At 34.5% G+C, this 22,912-nt stretch overlaps 1 protein-coding gene across 4 annotated transcripts in view; it reads left to right on the top strand.

Moving 5' to 3' along the window:
- Nfia (nuclear factor I A) overlaps nucleotides 1-22,912 on the top strand; it is a 356,002-nt gene that overhangs the window by 4,077 nt on the left and 329,013 nt on the right. For all 4 annotated transcript variants that reach the window (XM_076860285.2, XM_076860282.2, XM_076860283.2 and 1 more), the window contains one exon: nucleotides 2,154-2,685. In XM_076860285.2, the coding sequence (XP_076716400.1) occupies nucleotides 2,154-2,685 (532 nt within the window). The remainder of the gene's footprint in view (nucleotides 1-2,153; nucleotides 2,686-22,912) is intronic.

The following is a 22,912-nucleotide window of genomic DNA, read 5'->3' as shown; positions in this document are numbered from 1 at the left end:
CATTAATAAAACTTTCAGGTAAAGTTTTAACATAGATAAAAATTGTTTGGAGCTACATTATTCCTTGCATTATAAAATGGGGCTGAGACTTTAAAATGAAATACTCCCTTTGGTGAAAGCTCACTGTGTCGTTGAAGGGAGACTCCAGTAGTTCTTTGCGTAACGCCACAGAATCTTGGTCCCCAGCATGTCCTGTATATATAAGAAAATCAGTCAATGTGAAGGACTGTTTCAAACTTAAAATTTGTGTATTTAAGAACATTTCAAGGATGAGCTCAGACTTTAGTAATGTTTAAATGCTCTGTGGTTTGGCATATACCTTTAGCAGATAAACTGTGACTCGCCCTCTATTTCTTCTAAAGTATGGGAATAAGAAAGATTCTCCAACATCAGAAATTTAAAAAATGCTAATGGTTTTTGGTAAAAATAATATAGTTCTTATATTTTTCTTTTTTCTCCCTTCACTTGAAGAATGCACATGTGTTATGAAAGCTGACTACTTCTCTTCTGGATTCTTTTATTGAAAAAGAACAGTTTTCAAACTTAAACTTGAAACATAGAGCCTAAAATTCATGCAGGGAGAAAAAAATTAATGTCAATTATTGCAGTAATTTACTATGCATTACATTTATATATATTTGCTTTTAAAAAATCAGTCATATACGGTGCTTTGATGACTGATTATAATTTGTAGAATTTTAACATATTTGACTATTAAAATATTTTACCAGTTTACTCTCAGTTTGCATTTGAATACTAAACAATTTAATAATTGCTTTAATAATAACAATATTTTAGACATTACAATTACTTGTGCATCAAAAGCATATATTTAAATCGTTATAAGAAACCAAAAAAATACATTTTGCAATATTTGTCTTATAGCCTTTAAAAGTCATCAAATATCTCTTTGGTTTTCTCATCCTCAGTTATTTAAAAGTAAATAATTTATGTTTTGCGGGCAGTTATGTGGCAGAAAGAAGTCATATAAGGTTAGCATGGATTAGTTAATTAGAAGTTAGATGTACTCTGAAAGCTTTGTGGAGGTTACTGTTTAATTTTTTCTTTATTTTTATATTTCCTAACCCAATATCAGTATAAGAACCCAGCATTTTGAGTAAAACAGGAAAAACAATTTAAATGCTTTAAGTTCAATTTTATTTCCCAATTACCTGAATTTAAGAGGATTTTTCTGGAGTCTCACGAGCATGGAATATACTAGGTTCTCTGTTTCTCTATGAGAAAAAGCTGGAATAGATTTCCAAAATTAAATGATCCATTTTTTAGGCACGATCATTACTGAAGGCATTTCATAATCACATCAGCAAATTTAATGCATTTAGTTGTAACAGTATTGTCATAGTGACGCATTCTGTTTACTCTCTGGCATGTACACTATTCTTTGTCATTTTTTCTTCTTTTTGTTTAATTCCTATAGTATCAGCAATTATGTCTTGGGCATACATTTTTTTATTTTAGCCTAATAAATATCCAATTCTTCTTTTTGTAAGGATCTGCCAATTTTTTCTAATTTTCTGACTCAAAAATTATATGCAACTATAATATTTAAAAGAACACTCAAGATATTACCCAAATGAATAAGAAACGGAACAGTCTGCGTGCGATATTTTTAGAGGGAAAGCCTTTGTTTTCATTGATGGTGGAGATGATTTTTGCTCCTAGACTTCCATAAACATTGACTGGCATCTAAATGTTTAGGATTTGCCAATCTGGCGGCCGGGCCCTGGCTGTACTACAAGTGGTGAGGTCAAGGCTGGGACAAAATTAGATATGCCTTTCTTGAAATAGGGTTAAGATTATATATTTTTATAAGCATTTACATGAACTTCATTTACTATCAAAGGGATCTGGGGACTAGGCCCAACAATAGAAGCTGATATGCTTTGGTGAACATAAGAGAACATTAAAAAAAAAAATTAGCAATTTTTCTTACCAATCATGAGAAATGATACTGATAGTTTTGTCCCCTCTCCCTTTGACTTCCCTTAGGGAAGTATGTATGATTTGGGTAATGCAATGCTTGAATTGAATTTCAAGTGAAACGAGGAATATTTTTAAGGTAATTCTCTGAAGAAAGTTGTTTCCTCTTCTTTTCAGGCTATTCATATTTTTGTTTTGATCCCTTTCCCTAGGATGAATTTCATCCTTTCATCGAAGCACTTCTGCCCCATGTCCGAGCCTTCGCCTACACATGGTTCAACCTGCAGGCCCGAAAACGAAAATACTTCAAAAAACATGAAAAGCGTATGTCAAAAGAAGAAGAGAGAGCCGTGAAGGATGAATTGCTAAGTGAAAAACCAGAGGTCAAGCAGAAGTGGGCATCTCGACTTCTGGCAAAGTTACGGAAAGATATCCGACCTGAGTATCGAGAGGATTTTGTTCTTACAGTTACAGGGAAAAAACCTCCATGTTGTGTTCTTTCCAACCCAGACCAGAAAGGCAAGATGCGAAGAATTGACTGCCTCCGCCAGGCAGATAAAGTCTGGAGGTTGGACCTTGTTATGGTCATCTTGTTTAAAGGTATTCCGCTGGAAAGTACTGATGGCGAGCGCCTTGTAAAGTCCCCACAATGCTCTAATCCAGGGCTCTGTGTCCAACCCCATCACATAGGGGTTTCTGTTAAGGAACTCGATTTATATTTGGCATACTTTGTGCATGCAGCAGGTAAGTGCGATGGTGAGAATTTCTTCTGCTTTCTTTTGTGTGTTTCTTTCTTGACCGCCTGTGTGTGTGTGTGTGTGTGCGCTCCGCCATTCTTGAGCTCTCCAACTTGCAGGCCGCATACATAAAGCCATTATGGTTTCAGAGATAGACCAAAGTCAGAGAAGCCTGAAGGCTTGTGTCTGAGCCTTCATTCAGGTGGAAAAGCCTAGCTTTGAGAGAATTCCAAGTTCAGTTCTTTTGGTAAGTGGTGCTGTCAAGGTGTTTGTATCAGACAGGTGTGAAGTGTAAGTCACAATTCTCTTTGAGGGGTGAGAGAAGCCTAGTGAAAAACCCTTGTAATAAATAGTGTGTTTTAACTGGCATGTGATCTATTTAAAAAGCATTTAGTTTGGTGGTGAGGCAATCTTTTTAGTTGCTTTTCTGTGGGGAATGTATTTAACCCACTGGGGCCTCTTGAACCCCCTGCCAATTAAGAAGTTAGTTGGAGGTAAGATTGCTATCAAATTGCTGATCATTTATGAAGGAAAGATAATCATATTGATACCCAAGCTTGGTAGGTTTGTATTTAGGAATTCTCAATGTCCTCTCTAATAGCTAAGGGAAACGAACCAAACTAACTCTGTAAATAAATATTGGAAGGGTTAATATTAAAAATAACCTGCGTATACAATGCATGAAAATGCTGAGAAGTCACTATTGATAATTGAGGCAATGAGTTGTTTTGATTTTTTTTTTTAAAGAAATTTGTTATTGTTTTTAAGGCATGTTTCACCTGATCATGTTTCAGTATTTAGAACAACATTCGGGATAACACTATTGAGGACTGGATAAAATAATGCATTTTTACTTTGTTCCTTTCATCTTGTTTTAGACAAAAGGCTCATTGTGTTATGGGAGAGCTCAGGTCTTGTGTAACTTGTTGACTTTTTATATGTACATATCGGTCTTGCTAGATTGCCTTCATGGCAGTTACTTGAGCCAGATGGAAGAAAGTAAGTTGTGGAATCCTACCAGTGGATTGTTTTGGGGTTCGTTTATTTACGTACTTTGTTCATAGAGGAGAGAGAAGATAATATCTATAAAGTCAACACTGCACTGTTTAATAAAAAATTTTAAGTTCTATAAATGTTAGCTGATTTTTAAAGAAGTCAGCTGATATTCTATTTGCTATTTTTTTTCGATATATGATTTAGAAAGAACTTTTGTTATCCATCTGTCCTTACTTAAGAAACTGGAGAAATTAATTTTGCAAGCATGTCACATCATCATTTGCATTCTGTTGGCAGGGGATAGATGAGTATTTTAGAAGATGTGCTCTGTAAGCGTTTCAAATATTTGGGTTTTTGAAAATGTATACTTAATTATAAGAAGTGCCTGTTGCTTTTGCCATTTCTGGGTAGCAAAAATGTAAAAGCAATACTTCTCGAATGATCTCTAAACAGGAACAAATAGACTTTACTTAACCCTCTTTTACCCTGCTGTTAGTTTGTTTTGTTTATGACAAAAGCAAAGTTAAAAATTATTTTTATTTATTTGCATATGTAAGTGCATAGATTGCAAAAAGTATATGTGTCACAAGTGTTTTCCTGGAGCACTCTTTCAAATTTTGTGTTTATCTTTTAGATATTTAGAAAAATGATTTAAAAATTACAGTGAATTCTTTAATTGGCCAACATAGAAACTTGAGGGTACCAACAAGTGATATAGATCGTTTGTTTGCTTCCTTACAAGATAACATGAAAATGAAATGCCTGTGAAGTTTTTTTTTTTTTTATCAGCACAAGCAGTACCCGTTCTTTCAATTTAAGCATTTCCATTAGATTTAAAGAAATGCATCCTTTCTAAGCTATTCCCATTACATGTTTTACCTTTCCTTGTTGATGGTTTATTATTATGCTGTTGCCTCAAATCCTTGAGCTAACGGGTTGCAATTGTCGGTTGTGATACCTGGAGGGGCGAAGTTGGTGAAATGACATTTAGAAGCTTGCTTAGGAGAGTTAGCATCCTTATTGCTTATGAAAGATTTATGGACAGCAGTGTGGATCAGACTACCTTTAGGATTGGTTTTCCTGATGTATCCCAGAATCCCTCGTTATGCCTGAACACCAGCCAAATGTCTGGCCATTGGTTTCCACAGGACCGCAGTAATGGCTGCTTCTCTGTGAGAGCAACAGGAAGGTTGCAAAAGAGAATAGTAAGGGCCTTTTGTCTGAAAATATTTCAAATTTGATTTAAAAGATTTAGAGACCTGTTATTTGTTGAAGGGAAGCTGCCAATACAAATATGAGGTAGATCGGTCAACTTACATACAACCGAAGTGACAAGCATCTGTTATAATACTGAAGATTTGTAAACACTAAACAATGTTTTTACCTCCTTAAAAGTTTTGAGAACTTGCCAGTATTGGCAGGAGGCAGACACTGAAACGTGCTTTGAGATACATGCCAAAACCATTGTGGCCTTTTCACCTATAGTGCACTTTTTTTTCTTTCTTTGAAAATATTGAATTTTTTCTTCTAACCCCCTCACCCCCACCATGACTATAGAAAGGAGATCTTTTCTTCTTAAAAATATCTACAATAATTAGGGCTTTGTGTGTTGGCTGCTTGTTTGGGAAAAAAGTTGAAATCTTAAAGAATATTGGAAGCACATGCAGAATCTATCATTTTTTAAAAGCAGAAGTGATTTATTCTAAGGCTTATTGAGATGCTAAAGAATAATACATAAACTACATTTCAAAATTTTCCCTTAAATCCAGCGGTATTAGAACTGTGTGAATTTTGTGGCTGATAAACAGTAACATGTGTAGTGAAATCGGAGTGATTCCATAAGCCTGAGAATTTCATCTCGTTAAAAGTATAAAAGAACAAAATCGTTTTATGCCCTTAATTTGGTCTCTATTTGAGTTGTCCTTCCCATGGATCATATGACAACTTGGAGATATTATGGTTTTGTGGCAAATGGTTTTCTTTGTGGGCGTGTAACAGTAAAGCTAATTTATGACCAGTCTTTACCAGATGATCTGTATCAGAATCTACAATATACCCGGCACGTGGCAAGGTCACAATTTAAGTTGTTAAGGTCATAACCTTAGCCACCAGGCATTTGACCTTTTAGATAAAGTTAACCTTTGTTCATTAGTAGGCACTCAACCGAGAACTTTCTGGAGAGTTTTTTCTTTTTTTAAACTGCTTCTGTATAACTTCTGGTAATGTAATCAGATTTTACAAAGATTCTCATTAGAATTAGTTAAATTTTGCAAGATGTTAGACTTTTTAAGGATTCTTCTCTTGGACTGATCTATATTGCTGTATTTATGCCATAGAATGACAGTGTCACCAATTTATATTTGGTAGTTATTACCTGATGTGGGACAGGATGAAAGCTCTGAGGCAGCTGTGTGATGACATTTAAAAACTAAAACAAATGAAATTATGTTTCATTCATCTAGAGACTTTGCTAGTTTTCAACTGGGTTAGACCCCAAGGCTGAATCACAATGAGCCATCTTCTCTTTTTTCAGGTAAAGAATTTTCTAAGATTGGAAGTATTTTTAGTGATCTTAAAATTTACTTTGAAAGACTAGTAAGTGACCAAAACTTGTTAGGTAATTTCTATAACTGTTAAATTAGCCAAAACCAAAGCTAACTGATATTGTCCTAATGGCATTTTGGGCACTTGTTATTTTTAAGGTAGAAGGTGGCGATTACTTGTACAGTAATCTTTGCTACAGTGGTAACTGATTGCTCGGCCTACACTTGATTGTGCTTGCACCAGGAATAGCAGAGCTGTTTCAGGGTCTCAGAACTTTGATACTGGTACAGTAAACCTGTACAGCAGCATTAATGATTACCATATTACCTGTACCATATTGTTCACTTAATTATGCTGTCGGGAATGCTCATTTTAAATTAGTTAGAGCATTGCTAGTTTTGCTCTGATACGCCACATATTATTCCGTTTCAACCAAAAGAGAGATACTCCCATTCAGGTGCATTTTAGTTTTATTTTGGCTTCGTGATTGCCATTCCTTCATATAGTAATAGAGAAAGCCGTGATATGCAGATAGACCAGATGGTCATGTTGACAGATTGAGAATTCACTTCCTACTGCTTCAGAGCAGGTGTAAGATTAGGAGTGTCTGTGAGTGTGTGTGTGTGTGTGCGCTTCATGTGCGTGTTTGTGCACATCCAGGCTGTACCCAGAGTGCTGTTTAAGCAGTGGGATGATTCCTTTTTTAAAAAAGCTAGTATTTTAAATACAGAATAAGTATATGAATAAGGTTATCAGTACATACAGAATAATCATTTAAAAATTTAAATGAATCATGTTAGATTGTTATGATTATTCATAATAATTGTATGCCAACTTAATTATGGTAATGTCTTAATTTTTAGGTAACTTACCACATTAGTTTAAAGAAGTATTACATATGTAGAAATATATTCAATATGTTCTGTTAGCAGGTGTGTGTGTGTGTGTGTGTGTGTGTGTGTGTGTTTATGCTCAAGTCTAGAATTATACATTATATAATTAAACTTCTTCAGTACCTTAATAAACTCCCTAGCAGAAAGTTGATCCTATGCTTTATAGTGATAAAGTATGTTTGGAAAAGGCAGGGTAAGACTAATATTCCACGATATTTAAAATAAAGAATAAGAATTTCATTGTATTTCAAATTCTTACTCTAAAGATAAACTCAAGGTGGATTTTGTGGCTGATGGATCTATTCAAAATACGTGCACATGTTTTAAGATTTTAAGTTTATCTTTTAATTATTAAAAAAATAACACTAGCAACCAATAAGCTTGAGATAATTATGGCTTTGTATCCTTGAGTGTTTTCTGCATAACTTGAGGTCAGTGACAATATCCTTTGTCTAGAATGTGGTAATAAAATCCTTCACCTAGAATGTAGTGAAAAAGATGGAAGTTCAAAGGCAGAGAGTATATAGGAATAGAGAGAAAAAGTTGTTCTGGAGTAAGTCTTTGAATGGAGGTCAGTTCATTTATGGCTAAGAGGTTTGAGTGTATGGGTTAGAAAATTTCCCAATGCTGCTGGCATGGATTTGCCTTGTCTTCCTTTCCACCCAGTGATGAATAGCATTAATTTAAACCTATTTAAGGCTAGTGTGGGAGAAACCACAGCCTTTGTTGTGGTCAGTGCTGTACACAGTAGGACTGGGTATTTCACTTGGTTAGGGCCTCAAGCTGCTTCCAGAGGATGCAGAACAGTCTGCCGGCTTTTTAAATCTTGCACAGAAGCAGTGGCAATTCTAATTGCTCACAAATGTCAATATAGATTATTGAAAACAATTCTGAGGATTAGAATAGAAGAAAAAAACATAAAACACAGATTGAGTTCAGCAAATGGGCTAAACACTGGTTTATTACCATTCCAACAGTAATTTCCCCATGGTTATTTATCGGTCAGAGCCTGTTTTAAATATATTATAAATTGTAAATCCTTTAGGGTGAGAGGGGGAGGAAGAAGTCAGGTGGAGGAAGAAGAGAATGAATGAACTGGCATTCTTTGTTAAGAGACACATAAAACCATGAACTTAATGGCAAACGGAGATGCTCTGAAAGTGTTTTGGTTTAAATAATGACTGTGAAGAGATCTCGGGCAGTGAGATGAAAAGTGGAGAATTTTATAATCCATTTTCCCATGATTTTTATTTTATATAACTTGTTTCAGGCTAAGAGATTATTTAGGGGTTCAGGACTTTCTGCAGAAATTTTTAGAAAGTTTAGCAAAAATTCTTTCAGATTTTGAGAGTCCAGTTAGTCACTTTGGGGTACACATAATCTTGGTTTGGGGGATTAGGGTTAAGGAAATTTTGTCGTTTATTATTTTCACTATTTTGATTTTTAAGTTGCAAGCTAGTAGTGCTAGCTTTTAGTTTCTTTTCTGCTAAGGTGACTGTAAGAGATATGTTATTCATCAAAACTTTGGTGTCCTTAAACTTAACAGAATTTTCTTATCTGCTACTTAGACAGAAATGACTTTTTTTCTCTAAGTTTTCCCCCAAATATTAGAAAACAATTATTCATGTTTTGTTATGGTAATTGCACCATGTAAAAGCACATTTTATCTAGTGGAATTAGTCCTCCCATTAATGTTCTAGTTAAGTAAACATGGCTTTTGAGGCAAAGAAATGGTAACTGCAACAAGTGACAAGTGCAGCAGCTCTATAGCAGAGGACATTTTTGCTGTTCAGTTGGCAAATCAAGCCAAATAAGATAAAATGGAGAAAAAGAAGTTCGTTTGTGCTATGTGCTTTGATGAGGGTTGTTCTTTAAAATGTAGTGTGGGCCAACTCTGGACTGATTAGGATGATCATAATAACTGAAGATTAAAGTGGAATAGCTTTAATGTTCTTTGAGAACTTTAAATTTATTCCTCTTCATGTCTTTCAGACACTTCTCTAGTGGTAGATATTTTGGACCTAGATCAATTGAGAGTAGAGAAAAGGATTTGGAAGGAAGGAAGGAAGGGAAAGAACTTTTATTGAGTGTCTATTCTGCATCTGGCACTGCACTAAGTTTTGCCATATATGTAGCTTGCTCTTTTCTTTTCCCCTCCCTCCCTCTCTCCTTCTCCTTTCCTTCCTCCCTTCACACAGTTTATGAATAAATAATGTACTCTGCATTTGAACAAATGAGAAGGGAGTCTTAGAATGGCCAAGTTACTTGTGCAGAGCAAGATTCAAACCCAAGTCTTCTGATTCCAAATAGTATGCTCTTAAAAGAATTCAAATAAATTTTGTATCCTTCTTTACAACCTCTTGTCTTGAGTTGAATATTATTTAAATGCCATCACACACCTGTCTTTGAGTAAAAGGGAAATACACAGTCAAAATCTGAACCTTCACATGGAGGCATTTTACTAATGAGTCTAAATCTTAGCCAAAGAAGGAGGCCTTACTTGGTTAAAAAGAGAAATGGTCTATGTCTGTCAGGGTTAGGGTCAAAAAATTGGAGTAACTTATTCTATCTTGTTTTTAGAATATTGAAGTTTATTGAACGCAAGCATTATGACACAGATTTAAGATTTTTTTTTGTAAAATAATATTAGACAAATGGGTTATAGATGCTTTGGAATCTTGAGTATTAAATCAAGCATTATTTTAAAAATTCATATTGCATATGATATTTTATTGTGCATATATAATATTACAATAAGTAAATATTTTCTTTCTGTAACGATTACCTTTTAAACTTTGTTCTGAAAAGATTCCTTGGTTATGACCTTATGTATAATTATTTAACAGAAAGAAAAAATCATGTTTGAGAAAAGAAATTTTATTAGTTTAAAAAATTTTAAATTTAGAATAGAAAGAAAAAAATTAAAATGGAGACAAATGCCCTTAAATGTCTGAGCCTTGTTTTCATTTTTAAAAACTTAGACATATTAGTTCTTAATGACTTTAGTACAAAAACTAACACCCTTACTTGATGCAAATTTTATGATTGTAAATAGTAAAAAAGATAAGCAAATGTAATTTATATTACACTAACTCTTGAACATATTAATTCTTGTAAGGCATATTTAAAAATAAGCTACTGAACTTATATTGAATCAAACAAATAGGACTTTCTTTTAGGAAGTGTTAAACTCTTACAGTTAGGGTTGTGAAGTGTCAGTTAATGCTACAAAAGGAAAGCTGAAGCTTGTGAGTAAAGTGGAGATTGGAAACAAAAGAAGATTAGAATAAAACCAACAGAACTCATCCCACATTGTCTTCTGCATCCAGGTCCATTCTGCCCACCTTTTTTTTTTGTTTCTGGGAAGTGCTATGGTAGTCCCAAATAATCTGTGATTTTACAAACCTAGACAGTTTTCAGAGCATATAATTTATTTAAAAATTTTAATGGCAGTGTTTGAAATGCTCTATGGGTTAAAAAAAGTGAAATGAAATTAAAACATATTTTTAAAATGAATACTATTTAAAAATTTGTATGAATGCTGTGTAGCATCTGCCTTTGTCGGGCTGTTGTCTTTGTTGCTATGGTTTGGGTGATTTTATTTCCTTTTGTAATTTTGCCTGCTTATGATTGGTAGTGCATTGCATTTATGCTGTTGGAGAAGATATCTGTGGTGAGTCACAGAGTGGGAATTTTTGGTAGGGAAAGGTATTTGCCAGTAGGTAGTAGGAACTGTGGTGTCACAATATCGTTCTTCATTTATTTTCAAAATCAGAGACATCATACTGAATGTCAGAATTTAAAGCCATCTCTTCTGTGTGGGTATGTACTTGTCTCTTGCCCCTGTTGGAAGCATTTACGATTCTGTGTATTTTAGTCTTAAAGGGATTATTTATTTAATTTTAAGCTCTTACATAAAATGAATAATATACGTACAGGATCCTTCATTGTCACTTTCAAATATAACATTGCCTTTCAAAGGAGCTGACATTACAAGTCCTTAGGTTGACAAATTCTCATCAACTTTGTGAAAATGTTGGCTGCAGAAGGAGTCAAGTCAAAGAAGGGCCATAGACAGATGGAATTCTAGTAGTGAGATGACATCAAGCCCTTCTTCATGCCATTTTTTAGCATTCTGAATGGGTGAGGGATGTAGATGCTTAAAGAGCTTTCTATACACTGAGTAATTAAGACATTGTGCATCTGCATGTAAACCTCTGTAACATACTATTTTTTGTAACATAGTATTAAACAGTTGTGCAGGCTCAGAGTAGCACATTAGCAATGAAAATTGTAGATACCTTTTATGCTGAGTGCAATTCATATTACATATTAAAATTGTTGATGGAAAACTGGGTATCTGAGAATATATTTTCAACATTAAGTAATTGGAGGTTAAAGATAAGTAGGTCATAAACATTTAAGATGAAGCAAGTATTCTGATAAGAATTTGGCTAAAAGCTTATTTATATGAGAAATGCTTGCATTTTTGTGTATTGATAAGATTTTTGCATGGATGCATATCAAATAAAAATTACTCAGTTACTAAAGTTTCTGATGGATTCATTTAATCGACTCCCCCTCCCTTCTTTTAAATGGTAGAAATTTCTCTTTTGCAGTGTACTTTCAAGTAACTTCTGAGAATGAAGTCTTTGTAAGATGCTGTTCAACAGCCTAACTATTGTTATGTACTCCTATTAGGGAAGGAAAGTCATCGCAATACTTTTATTGTATGGTTTCTTCCTATGTGACAAGAACTTTTATTAAGAATTCACTTTTTTTTTCTTCAGTGTACTTTTGGAAATCTCTCAATCAAGAATTATAATGGTTTGAAAATGACTTAAATGAACTTCTATTATTTTCCTAGCCATCTCACTATATAGACATTTAAAAAAATGTTTTGGAATTTCCATATTCTCGAGATGCAGTAAAATGTGGTGGGGATAAAAATCAACAAAAGAAGTGTCATCCTATTGGGCCCCAGGACATATTTTTTTTTCCTGAAAGAGGATATTGCAGGCTGAAATGTTAAGGTTGGAGAAGTAATTGTTCCAAAGATATTTGTCCTTCTTCTCAGAAAAGACGACAAACATGCAAAATGGATAAATGTGATCCTTTGTACTTTTGCCACCTACATTTTTAAACTACAGTGACTCTGATTTCTCTAGAAAGGTCAGAGGTTTCAGACAGAAAGCTTTGTAATTCTTCAAAGACAGACATTTTCAGTTTTGCTACATAAAGCCTGATTATGCATAACTTTTTATTTTATGTGCAGTTGAGCTGGGGAAGTGCTGGGATGGGATGGGAGTGGGAGAATAATTAAAGTGAAGCCATGTCTTGAGGCAGCAGAATTGGAGGTTAGACTGGAGATGGACAGGACAGGAAGATTGGTTCACATTTTTGATTCTTTACAACTAAATCACTTAGTTCAAAAGTAAGGATAGAGCAGCTTTAACAGTTAATTTTGCTTTGTAATAGAGTGTTCTCCTACCAACTCTTTAAAAACTTTGGGCAGTTCAAAGAATTTACATATTCTGGGTGCCACTTCTTAGAATCGGCTTTGAGTTTTGGAAATTGTGGACGTGGGTTATTTGGTTTTATGTAGTTTTTGTTGTTGTTGCTTTGTTTTACTTTTTCAAGTTTGGGGGAATTTTTTATGTTGAGTAGAGGGAGAGAGTGGAGACTGCATTACTGTCTTTATTCAGGAAACAGAGGATCAAAGAGCATTAGTAGTTCACTCAAGTCGTACCATTAGTAACTGACAAAGCCAGTATTGAAGCCAAATCCCTCAGATCCCCAGAATTGTGGTCTTAAAATGCGATATTTAAATAACCTTTTCTTATACATCATTAACTCTTCATGTAAATCCTACATTTTAGGTAGGTGAGAAAACAGGTAGAAAACAGAGGGACTTGTTATATGGGTCAAGGCATTCTGCGCTTCTGTGGCCTGGGTTATCTTCAGAGTGTCCCCAGTATATCAGACCCCTGCTTCTGAATTTGAACTGCATAACAGTGTTGAAAGCTCTTGTTTTCTCTGAAATTTAAAAATGAGTGAGAATCTAGAGCTTTTTCTGTTTTGGTGTTAGATCCAGGGTCTCCTGTCTTGAAGGAAACTGGGTGCACCAAACAAACTCTCATTGAAGAGTTGAGAAAGCTAAGTTCATGTGTCCCCAGAGCTGTGGAGATGGAAGATTCTTGTATGCATTGGAGCACTGTTGTAGCCCACTGTCATTTGCCTCAAATCAGGATCCATGTGCTTTGGTTGGTGTTGGACTAGAAGTTCTGTTCTGGCAGCCTTTATTGATAAATTCTGCCATGTCATTAGTAGCTTAGTTTATCAAACATGTTTTCTGTTCTTACTACCTCTTAGACACTGTGATAGATTCCAAAGATTCAGAACTGAATAACTGAGTTGATGCCATCTTAGATATAATTTCCTCAGAAATTAGGCTTTTAAAGACTTTAATGTTCTTAAATTGGGGTCCCTTCAACTAATAGCCCATATGAAGTTTTTAAACATTTGTAGTATTACTTATTAAGTATTGCTTTTTTAAAAATAGGATATTGATATATGAGAAATTACATCATTTGACTATAATTCTATTTAGTGTTACAGTTTTGCTTTTTACATATAAAAACATCTATTTAATGTTCAGAAAATCCAGTTGGATATGGAAAAGGATGCAGGTGCTTTCTCTTATTTAATAGCTGACCCTGGTAGCATGTTTTCTCTAAAGAAAGTTGTGGAGGCACAGAAAAGATCCATTTCTTTCTTTCTTTCTTTTTTAAGGATATTCTTTTAGTAATTCTGAAGTATAAAACAGAGTTACAGGAAAACTAAACAGCAGGAGAATAAGTGAAAAACAGAAAGGAAGGGAAGACCTTGGAGAGCAGGCTGTAGTGAATTCATTTCGCATTTGGTAGCAGTTACTAAAACATAGCCAAGTTCCAGGAGTGCACCCACCTAATTATTCTCTTTGCTCTTCTCTGAAAATAGTTAGCAATCTTGAGGCTTTTGCATTGAAGTGGATTTTAAGTTGTCAGAGGTCTTGAGCTGCTTTGCTTCTCCCTCCCCTGCCCCTTGTTAAAAGAAGGTAAGTATTACTTTGAGACAGGAAGATGTGAGGGGGTCCTGGAGAGTGTGCAAGTGTGAAGTGTATTAATGGGATGGCTGTGAGGGTCTTTTAGAAAGCCTGGGGAGGGGGCTTGATAAAGAAGGAGAAGAACCTCCACCATTCAGGTATCATAAATGGAATACCTGAAAACAAAGAAAGAACTAGTCATCCAAAGAGTGTATATTAGATTTTTCATTGTTTTCTGCTTTATCTGTTTGTTGTTCAATCAGCAGATGAAATCCGCTTCTCCAGACATTAATGTGTGTGCTTTTCTTTGGACAGAGCATGGAACAAATGCTTTTCAAAAAGCAGAAAATGTTTATGTAGCATTTAAAAAGTGGTAGGGGATTGTCATAGAAACTCCTTCTGAACACTGTAAATAAAAATGGCTGGGGATTAGTCACAGTAACATGTGGGACATCATGAAACTCAAGACACACTTCTTTGTTTAACAGTCTGTAAGAGAAGTGAAGCAAACTTGATCTAGTCCATGGATGTTAGCAGTTCAGTACCTCCAGGGAAAGAGAAACTACATCACCTTCAGGTTGAATAAGCCGTATACAAATATCAGAGTGTACCTGGTGATTTTAGCAATATTTGACATTTCCTTTAAGAGTGTCTTATTTCCTAATTATGAAAGTTTTAAAAAGTTTTAAAGCTTTCTCTGTGTTTTTTCGCTACTAATCTTCCTCCCCCTTTGTTTTCTTGTAATCCTGAATAGTATTTTTATAGTTCTGGCTTTATTCTATTTTTGTTCATTTGCCATGTCTTTATATAATATGAATAAAACTCAACATATTGATGATGTATACAGCCTTCACTAATGCTGTAGATTTAGATATGTCTTTTCAGGTTAGAATTGAGTCTGTAATCATGCTACTGACACCCTTTTCTGTGTTTTGATCCTTTATTTTGAAGGAAATTGTTTCCAAGTATTCTCATTCTTTAACTGTTCAACATCTGGGAAAAAGATTGCTTGTCTTTAAATTTGGAATTAATTCCCATCTGCATATTCCCACCAGCATGACATTTCAATAAACCAACGGATCTATGGTTCTTTGAACTTTGAGAGGTGGTAGCTGAAATTGGAGAGGGGGTATCAGGACTTGAGGAACTTAGTGTTATGGAACAACTTGTGGGTGTGATGGGGTCCTTTAAATGCTGTGTGAGGTTGTGTGTTCTTATTTGTAACCAGGACAAGGGTAAGTGGATTTCAACACATGTGGGCTGATTAAAGTGGATCAGTGACCTTTCTGGGTTGAGTTAACCAATGAACACAACTGACCTTGAAACTGGAGAGAGCATGTCCAACTACATAAATGAAGATTTTTCTGAATAGAACACACAGCTGCCATGCAGGATTTTCTATTGTAACATATGTATGTATGCTTTTGCTCCTTTCCTTGTGTTATTCCTTTTACTGGGAAGGTCCTTACCCACCTTTACTTGGCCTATGCTATGTGTACTTTAAGATTCAGCTGTGTCCTTATTTCTTCAAGAAAGCTTTCTTTCATCCCAACTTGAGCTAAGGATCCTTCCCTGTGTACCCATAGCATCCATTAGCACTGTGTTAGTACTTGCCATTAGCACTTCCTGTATCATAATAAAACCGTCTACATTTATCTTCCAGATTGAGCTGTGCTTTCGTTCTGAGCAGAGACTGCGTTGTATTGTTTTTGGGTACCCTCCATGGGAGAGCATGGGATCTGGCCTTTAGTATGTATTCCCTCAGTGTTTTTGTTAAGCTGGTGACTGGAAGGAGAATGTGGGTTGAGAAAAATAAGAACTTGAGAAGCTTATAACAAATTTAAAAACCAGGTACTATACAAAGCAGTTTTGGGGTGTTCACCTTTGGACTAAGGTTAAGCCTGTTTTTTTTCCTTTGTGAGAATGATTCTCCCTTTTCACTCTACCATATTAACTGATTTCTGTTTCTTCACCCAAATCCAGTTTCTTATTAACCCAAAGACATTATTGACATGAATAATTGTAATTCTGAAAATGAAGGATCAGTGGTGTTAGATATTTATAGAAAACTATTTAGGCTATTTGTTTTTGCTTCTAAGATCCTGGTCTTGACTGTTTTAAAAAATAGTATTGGAGATTGAACCCAGGTGTGTTCTTCCACTGAGTTACATCCCCAGCCCTATTTTTAAAATTTGAGACACGGTCTTGCCAAGTTGCCAAGGTTGGCCTTGAACTTCTGATCGTTCTGCCTCAGCTTCCCTTTTTGCAGGGATTATAGGCATGCCACAGCACACCCAGCTTGGTCTTGATGTTTATCTGCACTTCTCATTTAGAAAATATGATCTGTGAATGATGGAGTAATAAAGCCATTGCTTCAGCTCAACTATGAGGAACTCATCTTTATACCAGCTGTCAATTCCAAATGCCTACTATGTGCTAGGTTTTTTTTTTTTTTAACACTGCTGGAAGGGGTAATAAAGGATTCATGCTGTTGAATTTTCAGAGTACAATTCTGATTAAAAATGAATCCCTTTCCCTCAGGATAGACACTTTTTTTTTGTTGTTGGTTTTGAATCACTTTTTGTTTTTTGATTTGGGGGAAGGGTATGTCAATCATTTCCTTATCTCTAGTGGGCATTTGCAGGTTTGAATGTATAGCCTCTGTTAACAGTATGGTATGGTAGGGTTACTTATCCTAAGTTGGTCAAGACCACAGGCTGTAGTAGTAGAAAAGTTAAAGATCAAAAGTAAGATGTTGGGCTCAATTATATTTGGTTGAACTCCTCCAAGTTTCCCTTCCTATTAAATGCTCTACTCTCATTAAAACTGTTAAGACCAATTTCATTAACTCCAAAATGCACCAGCATATGTAAATCTTCTTTGTTTAATTGGAGACCTATTGATTGTAGGTAACATGAGCCTCTCTAAGGGAAACAGAACCCAACCGAAGATAAGAGTTTCTTCCCCTCAACACATACAGCATTCATGATTTTATTTCTCCAGGCATGTTCATTATCAAAACCATTCCACTGCAGACTTTCCCACAAAGTGTTTCTGTCTGGCCCTGTTTTCATATCTAAAAGCTGCTACTGGTTTCAGCAAAGGATAATGGAAGCATTTTGATGAAGTATGTTTTTCTTTCTTTTTAAATGAGAACCTTAAATAGAATGAGAAATAAAAACTTATAAAATCATATGAAAATTAATTTGCTTTAAAGAGACTGAAAATAAGACTTCTTTTGTGGCTTTATACAGTGCTAAAAGAGACCAGATTATGACCATCTTCTTTGGTGATCAATCACCAAAGATATTGCAGCAAGGCAATAAAAATAGAATGGATTTTTTTTTTCACTTACATTCTAATTGGATTCCAGAGCTGTACAGGGGATGGTGTACCAGCCTGCACTTTGCAAAATGGTACCAGGCATGGGATTTTCCCACAGAGCATCCGAAAATTGTGTTGTCTTAGTATGACTGTTTGAAGTAATGAGACCTGGGAATATTTGTGTTTTCTTTTTGTACGTTTTGAAATTCTGTATTTCCTTTTGAAATGTAAGATTCAGGTCAAGGTCACTATATGGCTAGTTACTTGTGATAAGAATCACAGAAATGATAAATACATATTTAGAAGTTGTAGATTTAAATTATCTTTAAGTTATAGAAAACTAACTACTGAAGAGTTAAATATCTCTATCTTTAACTTCTTAAAATTATGCTAAAATTATGATTAATATTAAGAATTTGAATTAGAAGAGTAACAAACACAAACATGGCTCATCATTTCTTAGCTCCTTCCCAAGCACAGAAGTTTATTTTAAACCAAACATAATCAAGATTTGGAATGGAATGTTTGAAGACTAGATGAAGGACGAGGGTTATAGTTCAGTGGTAGAGTGCTTGCCTGGCATGTATGAGGTGCTGGGTTCAATTCTTAGCATCACATTAAAAAAGAAAAGAAAAAAGAAAAAGGTATTGTATCCATCTACAATTAAAAGTATTTTAAAAAAAAGACTATGATACAGTTTAAATCAAATGCAAATTTGTGTTATCATCTATTTGTCCATGCTGGAATTACCTGGGATAGGCAGCATTATTTCCACTTCTTGATTTAGTGCCACCTATATGGGTGTGTTAGTGGCTTATCTGTTTTGTTCCACTGATCAGTTTGTCGACCTGTAACACCACCACTTTGTTTCGGTTGTTAAATACTTATAACAAGTCATGATATCTGGTAAAGCAAATTCTTCACACATTTTTAAAGAAAAATTTTTTTTTTTAGTTGTAGACAGACACAATATATTTATTTTTATGTGGAGCTGAGAATTGAACACAGTGTCTCACATGTGCGAGGCAAGTGCTCTACCCCTGAGCTACAGCTCCAGCCCTTTTCACATATTTTTTCAGAAGTATTTTTAGTTGTCTTTTACCCTTCATTATTTCATGTGTATTGTAGGATCATTTTGTCAAGTTTCATGAAAAATTCTGTTGGGACTTTGTTTGGCAGTGTGTTAAATCTACAGATGAGGGAAATTGACATTTTTTTAAAAACCATCGAATATTATTATCTATGAACATGGTATGTCTCCCTATTTATTTTTAAAAAATTTTTTTAGTTGTAGTTGGACCCAATATCTTTATTTTATTTATTTTTATGTGGTGCTGAGGATCGAACCCAGTGCCTCACACGAGTGCTCTACTGCTGAGCCATAGCCCCATCCCCTCTCCATTTAGTTTGATCTTGGATTTATTTTTCACCCAAGTCTTTTGTGGAACCTACTTTTATAAATTGTGTGTCTCAAATTATGTTTTCACTATTGCTTCTAGTATAGAAATATCATTAATTTTTGTATTGTGATCTCATATACAGTGATATTTATGTGTTTTTGCCTACACATTCCTCTGTATTTTCTGTGTGCATAATTATATCAAATGCAGGTAATGACATTTCATTTCTATGATTCCAGTTTTTATGTTTTGAACACAGTGTCTCACATGTGTGAGGCACTGAGCTACAGCTACAGCCTCTTCACACATTTTTTCAGAAGTATTTTTAGTTGTCTTTGACCCTTCTCATTGCACTAGGGTAAGACCTCTGATTTGGTGTTACAATGCCTATCTGCAACAGTGGGCAAACATGACTCTTTTTTTTTTGTGTAAAAAATTTTTTTTTAAATTTATGAATGATTAAATTAATGCCTTACTTTTTTAATATTTATTTTTTAGTGGTAGTTGGACAGAGTACCTTTATTTCACTTATTTATTTTTATGTGGTGCTGAGTATCGAACCCAGTGTCTTGCACATGCCAGGCGAGTGCTCTACCACTGAGCCACAACTCCAGCCCCTTACATTTTTTTTTTTTTTGACACACAATTCTCCAAGGTTGGCTTCCTTACTTCATAGTCAGTAGTACTGAGGAGCATCATAAGCTAATTACTTAAATATTAGTTTTTTGGGGGTACATTTTATTCAAGTAAGTGGCAAGATCGTACCTACTTCTATTTCCCGCTCCCATTATTCTAAGTATCTTGTACTTTGGTTTATGTTATCAGTAGTTGAAACTTCAGAATTCTCCTATAAGAGTTACTTACGCTAAGTAATGTAGTGCATATTAATTAATAGGCAAATGGTGTTCTTAAAGAATATAGTAATCTAAAATTTCAAAATCAGAGGCTCATTTATATGCAGTAATGCTGTTAGGTATTCAGGGAAAAGAGGTAACATATTTGTACTGACTTGAGGTTTTTGAGATACCCTATTATGTGGATCAGTTTCTTAAATTTTGATTTGAACAGAACCCTTAAGTATCATTTTTCACAGCTTAAAATGTGTGGTTTGGATGGGTTACTTTTCTCCCTTTTTCTCATGCAATTTTTGTTAAGACTTGAATAGATTACTCCTAATCTTGTGAGCAGCCTGCAGGAAGACAACTATTAAAAGTAGAAAGCTATTAAGCAGTCAGGGGTTTATTATGCTTTAGTGTTTTGTTTAAGTCTGTTCTTAATTGGTTGATTAATGTACAAGAAGTCCTTTTCCCCCCTCCATCTCTACAGATGGCAAATGGTAGTTCCCAACTGTCATTGTTCGCAAAAAAGGTTATGGTTCAAAGTCAAAGATTCAGAGATACCACAATAATCAATCATAGGAACTTGTCTCGGAGTGCCCAGCCAGGCAAAAGTTAGGCAGAGTAGTAATATTTACTCAGAATCCCTTAGGAGCATTTGTGTGTGTGTGTGTGTGTGTGTGTGTGTGTGTGTGTGTGTGTGTGTTGATTTTATTTAGAAGAGATTATTTAATTAATTGAAATGTCTCTCAGAATTTAGTGTCAGGGATTTAAATAAACATGAAAAATAATGGTAAACAAGTTTTCTGTGGATCAGTATATCAAACATTGCTAAAATATAGTTTTTAAATGGGTGTAATACTGAAAGTACCATTTTTTAATATATTGGAATTAGCAGAACACTTTCAAAGGAATACCTTTTTTACCATTTTCATGTGAAGATGATTTATAATGGTTAAATTCCTTTTTAGAAGGAAGAATAGAATTATGTTCTGGTATTGATCCACAAAGAGGATTTGCATTTTATTCATGCTATAAAAATGCCTTTAATGGAGACATTGTGGTAATTGAATCTATACTGTGTATCACTATCAAAGTATCTTTTTAATTATTTTATGTTATATAATTTAGTAACTAAATTTAAGTCATGAGAAAGGCGATGACTGCATTATATCTTTTAGATATAATGTATAGCCTTTAATATTCCTGAAGTAGATGGCAGTTAAGGACGTTCTTTAGTTGAGAGAGAGAGACACTGAGAGAGAGAAAGTGGGATGGAGAGGATTCCATTACATTCTGCACAGTATGAAACTAAGTCAAAGGAGTTTTGTTAATTAAATTCAATTGCCATCCATTAGACCAGTGGAATGAGATGACTCTGCCTGGCGCTGACACAGCACAGGTATGCAATTTGGCTAAATGGCCATTTCTAAACCATAGCACACATTTCTCTACTTGTTCTTTTTTTTTTTTTTTTTTTTTTTAAGTGTGAGCTTTTACTCTTAAAAAGTCAAAAAGAGCAACCAGTGCTCAATAAAGGGTGAAAGTTTCATTTTTATGCAGTCTAGTGAGAAGTGACTAGTTTGTTGGCTTGGAAATTTATAGTTTACATGGAGATTATTTGGGATAAAATGATATAAAAAATATAGAGTACCTGCACAAAAGAATATTATCAAACGTGTGTGTGTGTGTGTATACACATATATATACACATATATGTATGTATGTGTATGTATATATATATATGAATATATGTATGTGTATATATATATACGTGTATATATATGAACCAGTATAGATAAATGTATACTTTCAAAAATATAGTTGTATTTTAATCTAAAGCTATTTGAGTCAATTATTTTTTTGAAATTTTGAAGCATCTTCGAAATTTTTTGAAGCATCCTAGAAGCTATAACTACACATTCTCTCTTTGTGTGTGTGTATATGTGTGTGTATGTATAATTTATAAATATACATGTATGTATGTATATTTATAAATTGGGGAAGTTATAATAATTGGAGTTATAAAAATGAAATTTAGGTGGTGGCTAAGTGTGTCTACATTTTGGCATAAATTGCTACTTTTAGAGGCTTTATATGTCAGACTGATAACTTTCTTACCACAGTGAAATGACAAGAATACCACTCAGGCATTGGCTGAGACATAATTTTGACAGCCAGCAAGCTTTGCAGTGTTGCTGAGTGCACAGATTTCTACTTCCTGCCAAGATTAAAATTGGCAAAAACCAAAAAGGATATTAGGGATTGTCACTTTAAGAAGAAATAACATGTTAATGTTCTGCCTTTGCTTAAGAAGTTTAAGGGTGATCTCTTGAACTGTGGTCTGTTGAAATCTTTAAGTTTGCACTCAGTAGAAGATTTTGATCAGTATAAGCATCGAAAATTAAATAAAATACGTACAAGTTCTCTAACATTTGTGGGACTAGGATTCAGTGTCGTTTCACATAATAGGATATAACTGTTTTCCTTCAATATAAGAAGAATTCTTCACAAAAGCTATGAAACAGTTTTCCCCACAGTCCCTGAAGAACAAAGGCCTACTTTAAGTTTGTAGATTTGAAGACTGAATGTTTGCTTTGCTTCCTGAATTTTCTTATTTTTTCCTGTGTGAGCAGATGTTTTTTTCTTTTTGTAAGTTACAAGATCTTTCCTATAACAATAACTGACGTTATTGAGAACCTACTGTGTGCTGGGTCTGTATCCAGCTTTCAAATGTTAATGTTTTTTCTTCCTCAGGAGTTTTTATTTAAATTTAGGTGTAAAAATGAAAAAAAAATTACATCCCATGTTGTGAAAGAGTCAGACCCTGAAATCTGCTTATACTTTGCTATTTACAGTAAGTACTTTTGAAACAGCTGTAGATGTTCAAATGAAAGTAGCAGTGTGGAGTGGGGAATGTGGGAACATTCATTTGTGAAGACTTTGCATTCTCCAGCTTTATAGCCAACAGAAAAGGAGATTGTTGTGCATTCTATTAAATACTGCCAGTATGATTAATTTAAAGGGTTACATTTTATTGAACCCTGGTGTAGATGCTCTTTGTCAACTCACATTCACAGCTAGTTAGAGTGTGTGTAGCATTTATCAAAACTTTCTGGAGCCCCTCTCACCTCATTAGCATCTGAATCTCTATTCA

The sequence above is a fragment of the Callospermophilus lateralis genome, chromosome 7 (assembly GCF_048772815.1).
Source record: "Callospermophilus lateralis isolate mCalLat2 chromosome 7, mCalLat2.hap1, whole genome shotgun sequence".
Classification (NCBI taxonomy): Eukaryota; Metazoa; Chordata; class Mammalia; order Rodentia; family Sciuridae; genus Callospermophilus; species Callospermophilus lateralis.
This window is presented reverse-complemented; position numbering and strand designations above follow the sequence as displayed.